This window comes from Elephas maximus, chromosome 1 (assembly GCF_024166365.1).
Source record: "Elephas maximus indicus isolate mEleMax1 chromosome 1, mEleMax1 primary haplotype, whole genome shotgun sequence".
Lineage (NCBI taxonomy): Eukaryota > Metazoa > Chordata > Mammalia > Proboscidea > Elephantidae > Elephas > Elephas maximus.
This window is the reverse complement of record NC_064819.1, coordinates 232,128,432-232,139,266: the sequence shown is the minus strand read 5'-3', so window position 1 is coordinate 232,139,266 and position 10,835 is coordinate 232,128,432. Positions and strand designations below refer to the sequence as shown.

The 10,835-nt window shown below is 40.7% G+C and overlaps 1 protein-coding gene across 7 annotated transcripts in view; it reads right to left on the bottom strand.

The window, feature by feature from the left end:
• Nucleotides 1-9,119: 9,119 nt before the first annotated feature.
• Nucleotides 9,120-10,835, bottom strand: part of WTAP (WT1 associated protein) — a 32,938-nt gene continuing 31,222 nt past the window's right edge. For all 7 annotated transcript variants that reach the window (XM_049904881.1, XM_049904844.1, XM_049904837.1 and 4 more), the window contains one exon: nucleotides 9,120-10,367. In XM_049904881.1, coding sequence (XP_049760838.1) covers nucleotides 9,784-10,367 — 584 coding nt within the window. In that variant the 3' untranslated portion in view covers nucleotides 9,120-9,783. The remainder of the gene's footprint in view (nucleotides 10,368-10,835) is intronic.

Sequence of the window (10,835 nt, the reverse complement as noted above, 5' to 3'; positions counted from 1 at the left end):
ACACCCGATGCTTTTCTTGTTATTTTTTACTTACAGTTTTTTTGAGTCAGTAAAGACTCAGTAAAAACATTAAAAAAAAAAAAAAACTCAGTAAAAACATACTTGGGACATATTTACATAATTTGGACGTGTCAGGAGGGATCAGACCCTGCAGAAGGACATCATGCTTGGCAGAGTACAGGGTCAGCGGAAAAGAGGAAGACCTCAACGAGGTGGATTGACACAGTGGCTGCAACAATGAGCTCAAGCATAACAAGGATTGTAAGGATGGCTCAGGACCGGGCAGCGTTTTGTTCTGTTGTGTATAGGGTCACTGTGAGTTGGAACCGACTCCACGGCCCCTAACAACAACCGTGAGTGTGGGTAACAGAACACTATCTCAGGTTAGCCCAACACTGGAGTCCCAGAGTTGGTAATCACAGATTTGACTCCTGCAGACTGCAGGCCTAAGTGGCTGTTAAGAAGTGCGGTTTCGCGCTCAGGCCCAAAGAAGTCCCCATGCATTTTGCCTGGGCGCCAACAATCGTTCATCCACGTTAGGTAGCAACTGGGTTCTCCTTTATGCAGACTTGTGGAGGACTTGTCTGTGCCTCCTTTAGGGTTGGCACCACTAGCCTTTCTGTCCTAGAATATCAGCTCTAGAGGCGGCTGTGTGAGGGAGGCAGGAGTGTCTTCATGTCCCCCAAATCAAAAAGCATTTCCTTGGGTTGAAGGTCTGCATAGACTGAAAGGAGAGAAGCATGTGGGGCTATTCATCTTTTTAAAACCCCTCATGACTTCGTATTGCTTATTGGGCAAAGTTCAAAACTTTTCAGAGCTTTCTAGGAACCCCAACACGTGGCCTCAACCAATTTCCAGCCTCAGCTCTGGCTACCCCTCCTTTTTCCCCCCATACACACCCCAGTCTAGCTGTGCTTGGCTCCTACTGTTCTCAAAGAGCATTCGCCCTCTTCTCTGTATCTTGGTTTCATGCAGCTGGCTCTGCCTAATCACCTACTCCCTGATGGAGGTGAAACCCTCACAAAATTCTTTGTGAAAACTTTTTGTATCTTTCCCCCTCCCCCACCCAATTAACCATTCCTTCCTCTGTGCTTCCATTAGCACATGGTGTACAACTCTGTGTATCACTTCTTGTGCTGTAGTAACCAGAGGTTCATATTTCTGCCACCCCCACCAACATGCAGTGGTACGAGCCTCTCCTTCCCAGAGAGAGTTCTCACATTGTTCTGGTACTAGGTCTTCCCAGCACCTAGAACACGTCTGACTCATGTTGTTGTTAGGCGCCATCGAGTCAGTTACGAATCATAGTGACCCTATGTACAACAGAACAAAACACCACGGTACTGGGTCATCCTCACAACTGTTGCTATGTTTGAGCCCACTGTTGCAACCACCGTGTTAATCCATCTCATGGACGGTCTTCCTCTTTTCCACCCTCTACTTTACCAAGCATGATACCCTTCTCCAGGGACTGGTCCCTCCTGATAACATGTCCAAAGTACATGAGACGAAGTCTCACCATGCTTGCTTCTAAGGAGCACTCTGGCTGTACTTCTAAGACAGATTTGTTTATTCTTCTGGCAGTCCATGGTATATTCAATATTCTCCACCAGCACCATAATACAAATGCACCAATTCTTCTTTGGTCTTTCTTGTTCATTGTCCAGCTTTCACATGCCTGTGATGCGATTGAAAACACTATGCCATGGGTCAGGCACACCTTAGTCCTCAAAGTGACTTTAAAGAGGTCTTTAGCAAAACATTTGCCCAATGCAATACATCACTTGATTTTTTGACTGCTGCTTCCGTGGGTGTTAATTGTGGATCCAAGTAAAATGAAATCCTTGACAACTTCAGTCTTTTCTCCATTTATCATGATATTGCTTATTGGTCCAGTTGTGAGGATTTTTGTTTTATGCTAAGGTATAATCTATACTGTAGTCTTTGGTCTTCATCAGTAAGTGCTTCAAGTTCTCTTTGTTTTCTGCAAGCAAGATTGTTAATGAGTCTTCATGTAGTCCAGCTTCTCAGATCATTTGCTCACCATACGGATTGAATATGTATGGTGAAAGGATATGATCCTGATGCACACCTTTCCTTGACTTTAAACCACGCAGTATCCCCTTTGTTCTATTCAAATGACTACCTCTTTGTCTATGTACAGTAAGCGTTCTGGAATTCCCATTCTTTGCAATGTTAGCCATAATTTGTTACGATCCACATAGTCGAATGCCTTTGCATGGTCAATTAAACACAGGTAAACCTCTTTCTGGTATTCTGTGCTTTCAGCCAAGATCCACATGACATCAGCAATGATATCTCCTGTTCCATGTCCTCCTCTGAATCCAGCTTGAATTTCAGGCAGGTCCCTGCTGATGTACTGCTACAATTGTTTTTGAATGATCTTCATCAAAATTTTACTAGCATGTGATATTAATGATATCATTCGATAATTTCTGCATTCTGTTGGATCACCTTTCTTTGGAATGGGTACAAATACCAATCTCTTAAAAAAAAAAATTTTTTTTTCCAGTCAGCCAGCCAGGTAGCTGTCTCCCAAATTTTTTGGCATAGACCAGTGAGTATCTCAAATCCTGCATCCGTTTGTTGAAACACCTCTATTGGTATTCCGTCAATTCCTGGAGCCGTATTTTTACACCAGTGCCTTCAGCTCAGCTTGAACTTCTTCCGTCAGTACCATTGGTTCTTGATCATATGCTACCTCCTGAAATGGTTGAATGTGGAGCAGTTCTTTTTGGTACAGTATTTCTGTATATTCCTTCCATCTTTTTTTGATGCTTCCTGCATCATTCAATATTTTGTCCATAGACTCCTTCAATATTGCAAGTCAAGGTTTGATTTTTTTTCTTTAGTTCTTTCAGCTTGAGGAATGCTGAACGTGTTCTTCATTTTTGGTTTTCTTACTCCAGATCTTTAAACATTTCATTAAAATACTTTGTCTTCTTCTCAAGCCACCCTTTGAAATCTTCTGTTCAGCTCTTTTACTTCATTTCTTCCATTTGCTTTAGCTGCTCTACATTCAAGAATAAGCTTCAGAGTCTCTTCTGACATCCATTTTGGCCTTTTCTTTCTTTCCTGTCTCTTTAATGACTTCTTGCTTTCTTAATGTCTGATGTTCTTGATGGTATCCCACAACTAGTCTGGTCTTCAGTCATTAATGTTCAATGAGTAAAATCTATTAAGATCATCTCTAAATTCAGGTGGGATATACTCAAGGTCTTATTTTGGCGCTAGTGAACTGTTTCAATTTTCTTCAGCTTCTACTTAAACTTGCATATGAGCAACTGATGGTCAGTCTGTTCCATAGTCGGCCCCTGGACTTGTTCTGACTGATGATATTGAGCTTCTCCAGTATCCCTTTCAACAGATGTAGTTGATTTGATTCCTCTGTATTCCATCTGGCAAGGTCTATATATATATATATATATATAAAAATATAGTTGCTGTTTATGATGTTGAAAAAAGGTATTTTCCGTAAGTCATTGGTCTTGCAAAAAACTTTTTTTTTGAGATTTTTGTGTGTGTGTGTGCTTTAAGTGAAGTTTACAGTCCAAGTTAGTTTCTCATACAAAAATTTTTACACACATTGTGATGTGACCCCTGGATTTCCCCTGTCCATTCAACCAGCTCTTGTCCCTTTCTGCCTTCTCATCTTTCGTCTGAACAGAAGCTGCCCATTTAGTCTTACATATCTAAGAAGCACACTCCTCATGAGTATCATTTTATGTCTTATAGTCCAGTCTAATCTTTGTCTGAAGAGTTGGCTTTGGGAATGGTTTTAGTCTTGGGCTAACAGAGAGTCTGGGGCCCTGTCTTCTGGGGTCCCCCCAGTCTCAGTCAGACCATTAAGTCTGGTCTTTTTGCTAGAATTTGAGTTCTGCATCCCATTACTTTCCTGCTCTGTAAGGGACTCTTTGTTGTGTTGCCTGTCAGGACTGTCGCTGGTGGTAGCCAGGTACCATCTAGTTCTTCTGGTCTCAGGCTGATGTAGTCTATGGTTTATATGGCCCTTTCTGTCTTTTGGGCTCATATTTTCCTGATCTTGCAAAATTTTATCATGCAATCTCTGGCATCATTTCTATCACCAAGGTCATATTTTCCAACTTTTGATCTTTCTTTGTTTCCAACTTTTGTATTCCAATCACCAGTAATTATAATTGCATCTTGATTGCATGTTTGATCAATTTCAGAGTGCAGAAGTTGGTAAAAATCTTCACATAGTAGGGACTTTAATGTTTGTTAAATAAATGTTAATGAATTTTCATGATTATCATCCGGAAGCATTCCTTATAACAATTCCTGAGGGCTGCATGAAGCCCCGTAGGAATTAGAGTCAGCCACAGGTATAGAGACTTACAACCATTTGAGTAGTAATGAACATTGAGCCGTCATCAACGTATGTGTCAAAAATGATAAGGCGTGCTTGAGTAAAGGGTAAGGACTTGGATGGGGTACTCAGTGATGGCTGGAATTTCATGTGCATTTGGAATGGACTCACTAGTTTCACATGGACATATCCAGTTATGGTGATTGTTGTTGATTTTTGTTTTTGTTGTGTCGCTGAGGTGTTCTTTGGAGAAATCCCATGTGTTCCAGAGTCGAGTTGGCTGTAATCTTTAGGGAAGCAGATCACCAAGCCTGTTTCTTCCTCAGTGCTGCTGGGTGGTTTAGAGCCTCTGACCTCCTGGTTATCAGCTGAGTGCAAACCATTTGTGCCACTCAGGGACCTTCAGTTATGGTGATACGTTCTCAATATCCATTTTATTCCAAATAATTAGTCTTAGTTTATTTAAATGTCCCATGAGTACTTCAAATTTAACAATCTCATTATATGCACCTCTTCCAATCTTTCTCATCTGTTTCTACTCAAATTGTCAGTGTGTGGTACAAGTATCTTACATTAACCAAGCCAGAAACCTCCCTCTTGTACTTCCCTCAGGCATCACTTCTTCCAAGCCTTTCTGTCTCCTGCAGTTGGTGTCCCCTCGGTATCTTATACATAACTTTATCTTCGCGTTTACCACTTTATGACTCCTAGTTTCATTTGTTTCCTCTACTAGACTATAAACTTTGCAAGGTGATCTTGTTACACAGCTTTATGCAGTTCCTAGCACATTCCAAAACCAAACCCATTTCTGTAGAGTCGATTCTGACTCATAACGACCCTATAGGACAGAATAGAACTGCTCCATAGAGTTTTCGAGGAATGGCTGGTGGATTTGAAATGCCAACCTTGGCAGTCATAGCTCTTAACCACTGCGAGACATTAAATGTGAATGAATACAAATACATTCTTTATTACACAGTGCTTAGCACAGGAATATGCAAATGTTGTTCTGGATCCAAGGGATATATTCCATTGTCTCCTACCTGAAGACTCTACCCAGAACCAATTTACAGCGGATCTTTAGAAGGTATTTGCATACACACAGCACCTCTCCTCTGGGGACTTTTCATTACAACTGCTCATTACTATCTACCTCATAGTTATGTCTGGGCCAGATGGTGACCAAGAATAATGAATTGGGGAGTGAAAAGAATAATTAAAAAATTGTTTGTAAATTGTTTTTTGATATTCGTTGTGGAAAAGAATAATTTTTAAAATTATTTCTAGATCTAAGATCATATGCTACCTAGAGTGGTAAGCAGGAGTGAGTAGGCAGGGAGCCGCTATGATCTCTAGCTGCCTCAGATGGGCCACCATTACAGCAGGGCCCAGCCAGTTATCCCCAAGGGACCTTGACAACCATTCTTGGTTAAGTTCCACAAACAGTTGTAGGAGTGCAGCAGGGTTTGGCCAGAGGCAGAATTTACCAATAAGGGAAAACGAATCACCAAAGTGGGCTAGACACATACTGGAGGTTAGCAGCACACTCCTTACCACTAGGGGTAGCTCAACAGTTCCTCAGCACAACGCTCCCATGCTAGGTCATTATCCAGGGTGGCGATTTGTACCCGTGGGAATGAAGTGTCACCAGAGAAAAGCAGTAGGCAATGACTGAGTACAGGGGATAAACCACAATTAAGTATAGAAATAGGGAACATGAAAGAGAAAATTGCCAGATGGAAAGAATGGCTTTGCATTGTTTTCCAGAAGTGTCGTAGGATCTAAAGTGGTCAGTTGCATCAAATAGAGCTGAGAGGCCAAGGAAACTGACATTTATTGAACTCTGTGTACAAGCACTTTATGTACATTAAAATCTTCCTGATAATCGTATTTGCGAACCCTTATGTGAAAACATGGCAACTGGCCCACCACCTGATGCCAGACCTCTGCAGTGTTCTCAGACCTCTTTTCCACAACTTGACGTGCATCACTTCCCTCAAAGGCCAAAGTAGTCACTTCTAAGAAAATATGCTTAACTGGACCCTCTTAGATCGTTACATCAGTCAACTGTATACTTAACATCTCAGCAATTTGTATTTCTTATCACTGCATTGCCATTTTATGTAACTGTATTTCTGACTCTCAAGTATTTGGTGCAGCAACCAGGAGCTCAGACATGTCTCCTTCCTATTCAAGAGGCTGAAGGGAGGCATTTTAACAGCCATTCCTAGCACAATGAAGGCTCCTTGGAAACAGACTTGGTTCAGCTGCCACCTTTGAGGTGGAAATTAGCAAGGGTCTTAGTGACAATTCCAACACTTACCAACGCTTTGGTGGTCACTTAACCCTTTTAAGCCCATTTTCCCTTCAATAAGTTTTTTTTTTTTTTTTTTTAAGTGGGAATAACAAGGGTCTACCTCACAGAGCGAAATGAAAATGCATATAAAATTCTTATCAGTTATTGGCATGTAGGCACCCAATAGATGTCAAAAAATGTTAGGGCTTTTTTTTTTTTTGAACTATCTTCGTAGTGCAACTCTGATTCTGTTAGAGACATTGAAGTTTTCTTCCTAATCCGGGGGTTTATCCAAGTTGTTGTTGCTTAAAATTAACCTTGTTTGGCGGTACGCATCGAGTTTCTTCGGGCAACTGCTGCATTTCTCTTTTGTTTCCAGGAAGTTACCAAAAGTATGCACAGGCGCTCCCACTTGTCCCCTTTAGAAATAATGCATTTTTAGGAGAGCTGGTAGCTCAATGGTTAAGCGTTTGGCTGCTAACTGCCAAGTCAGCAATTCGAGCCCACAGCTGCTGTGCAGGACGAAGATGTGGCAGTCCCCTTCATAAAGATTACAGCCTTGGAAACCGTACGAAGCCGTTCTACTCTGTCCTATAGGGTCGCTGAGTCAGAAATCGACGGCAGGGAGTTTGGTTTGGTTTTCAGAAATGCACTTTTAGGTCCCTAAGTGGCACAAAGCTGGTGGTTTGAACTCACCCAGCGATGCTGGGAAGAAAGGCCTGGCGATCTGCATCTGTATAGTCAAGAAAACCCTATGAAGCAGTTCTGCTCTGTAACACATGGGGTCACCATTAGTCGGAATCAACTAGATAGCAACGGGTTAATGAACTTTTAACAAAGGGAGTCAACTCAGGCAGCTTTTCACTTCCACATCAAAGATATTCACAATCCACTGAATTAAAACAACTATCTTTTCTCTTAGCAGAAACAATTCAAACGGTAACATTTGTGTTTGGGCAAAATTTATATTTGACAAAGGTCTGTCATCAGGATTGAAACTTCACTTTGATGCCAGGCACACAACGACTGTGCAGTAGATGCTAGCCACTCACAGTAATGGCTAGCATCTACTGCACAGTCGTTGTGTGCCTGGCATCGTCGTAAGCACTTCATATGTTGGCTCATATAGTGCTTTTACAGGGAAAAACTGAGCTGGAGAGGTTCATGTCCTGAAATCATGTAACAGTTTAAGAGGTAAAGCCATGATTCAAACCCAGTCCCTCCAGAAGGCACTCCCTCAACCTATCATCTACCATGTCTCCTATTTATTATCATAGTTATTCCAGCAAAGAAAGCAACTCAGTTCTGGAAACAAGGAACGCTGACTCTATGCGCTATCCTAAGTTCTCTCCTATGTTAGTCAGCTGTTAATGCAGACTCAACACAAATGTGAAAATTGGTAATATCACATAACAGGTCTATGTTGAATTTTGTCATAAAACTATAAGCCAGTTGAAAATGAATTTCCTATTGAACACCAATTGCACATCAACAGGAAAGAATTACATTTTTGTTTAAACTGAGTGAGTTAAGAGCACACACCCAAAGGCCACAGTATTTAATAAATAAATCAAGGGAATATTACTTAGTATTTCAGTATACACCAAAATGTTTAATTGTCATAAGCCATTTTTTTATTCACCTTAGCAAATGCACAAAAGGTTAATCAAAAGACAGGAAGTGCAGTATCTTCTAGTACACCACCAAGGACCACTGATACACCTGTATGCCAGCTACCAAGAAAACAACACAGCAGTTAATTTCAAAGATGTTCCTCAATTTCTAGTGTTAAAATCTCCACTTGAGGCTCCTGGATTATACTACAATTGATGTCTACAGCAACTATTTTGCTTCTAGCAAAAATGACATTTCATTTCATCCACATATATGAAATGCTATATTCTAAAGCCATCCAGTACCACACATCTTGATATTTAATGTTTAAGTGAGATGGAGAAAATAAAGCAAACTGAGTCTTTTATCTTAAAAACATTTTCTCCTACATTCTACAAATTATACCTGCTCACACCCTCATTGGTTTACTGATGTCAGTATTAGCAGATACCTGTTATTAGTCAAATCAGTAGCACTGGCCAATGTTTTAAAACAAACATCACTGACTGCATACACAACTACCTGAAATCAGTTCACAACACCAAATTCTGCTTTCTAATAAAAATCTAGCCAATACCTAGACTATTTTCTTCTTTGTTTCTGTATTTTCAAATATTTTATGGTGACTATATTTTTACAAATCAGGAAAAAAATTAAATTGTTATTAACAGTGTAGTCTAACTTCAAGTTCTTTTTGCAAAGAAAGGCATACACTTAAAAAAAAATAAATGCACAATTAAAATTGATGCATGGGCTCAAGTTTCACTTTTGGGGTGTGTTGAAGAATAATGAGTAGGAATTCAGCAATTCAATGGAAATGAATGGAAAAATATAAACACAACAAAACAAAGCAACAACTAGTGAAGAAGTTACAATAAAAATCTTTATTTAGGTTTGGTCAGTACAGGTTAAGATATATTAAGAGTCACAGAGCCATATGCATTAACAGGATACAACAGTTCATAAAAACTGAGCAACTATGCGCACATATTTCTTAAACATTCAGTCACCTAAAGAGAAAATGCACAGATGTATGGTGAAAAAACTGTATCTAACACTGAAACTACTATAGGACTCCACCAACAAGTCCAACTTTTAGTGATAAAACTACTATACTGGGCAAACTTGGCAGTCATAAACCACATCTACCATAACAAGTCCGACTGTTGTGTAAGTATAATAACAGCGTGAGTCCAAATGCCATCACACAGCACAGGTTCTAGATATACACAGATTTATACAGACATCATTGTTATACTTTAAGAAAGATTTCCATTTACAACTTCACATTAACTCATATAAAAATAACCTGACCCTACACAAAATGTCCTTTTAGCAACATTCAAAGTAATTAACGGTTACAAGTTCCAAAGTGGCAGAGGTATTGAAGCAAAAAGGAAAAAAAAAAAAAAAAAAACACCACACCCACAAAAAAGGCAAATTGTGACAAAAGTATGCATTAATTTTCTGGACAGTATCTTTCCTCAAATTAAATGACACTGTATAAAAATTTGCTGGAAAAATATTACAAAACTGAACCCTGTACATTCACACTTGAGTCCAAGCCATTGTGCACATGGCGGGAACCCGCAGTTCGGTTACCTTTCCCACTCACTGCTTTCTCCTCGTGAGGGTCAGGATTGGAGTCTGTGTCATTTGAGTGGTGTGTGAGAGAGTTTTCACTGCCCGTGGGAGAGTCTACACTTTCATACCCCGCACTGAGTTGGTTTACGTAACTACTACCTCCTCTGCCAGTTCTCTCTTCAGAGCTGTTGGAGACCTTATTCCCACTCCCTGGAGAACAAGGGAAGTCATCTGCAGTTGCGCTCCCCTCCCTATGGAATCCAGACCCAGACGTCCTCTGATGGGAGGAGCTGCCATTACTTGGTCCGTTAACCAGGCGACTGCAGTCTTTACTGGTGGCCTCTGCCTGCTCTACAAGCTCCGAAGATGTAGTCCTGCTGGTACTGGGGGCGGAGGCTTGAGACTGCTGCTGCTGGTACTGAGCCAGTTGCTGGCGTGTCTCCTTCAGTTGCTGCTGAAGCACTAAAATGGTGCTCTGCATACCCTCCACTTCTTCGTCAAGTTGGATGATGAAGTCATTCAGTTCTGTGCAAAGGAGAGTCAAACCTACTTTATTATCTCTTATAACACATTTTAAAATATTTTAGTGGCTCCCACAAAGCCAGCTGTTTGTTAAATGAATAAATATAAGTCTAAATCCGCAACAGTATGCCTTAAAAATTATGCTTAAAATTTTAAAATAGTGAGGTGAGAACAAGTTTGTTTTTGAGGAAAGACAGAGCTTAGAATCAAACATACTAAAAGCAAGAGTTTATATTGACCCAAACCACCTATCTAGCTAGCCACGTACAATTGGTCACAGCCAGCACAATCTGCCCCAAGTCCACCTATGGGCCCACACTGCCAGGCTTCTTGCTCCCCACCCTCTTCTGGCCAGTGTCTAAGCTCCACAGCAGGCTTAGCCCTTAGGATACAGCACGGTACACTAACACTCCAAAGAGGCCTACTTGGTTGCTGGCCTTGCTGTCATCAGGGACTGTTCAACATACAAGA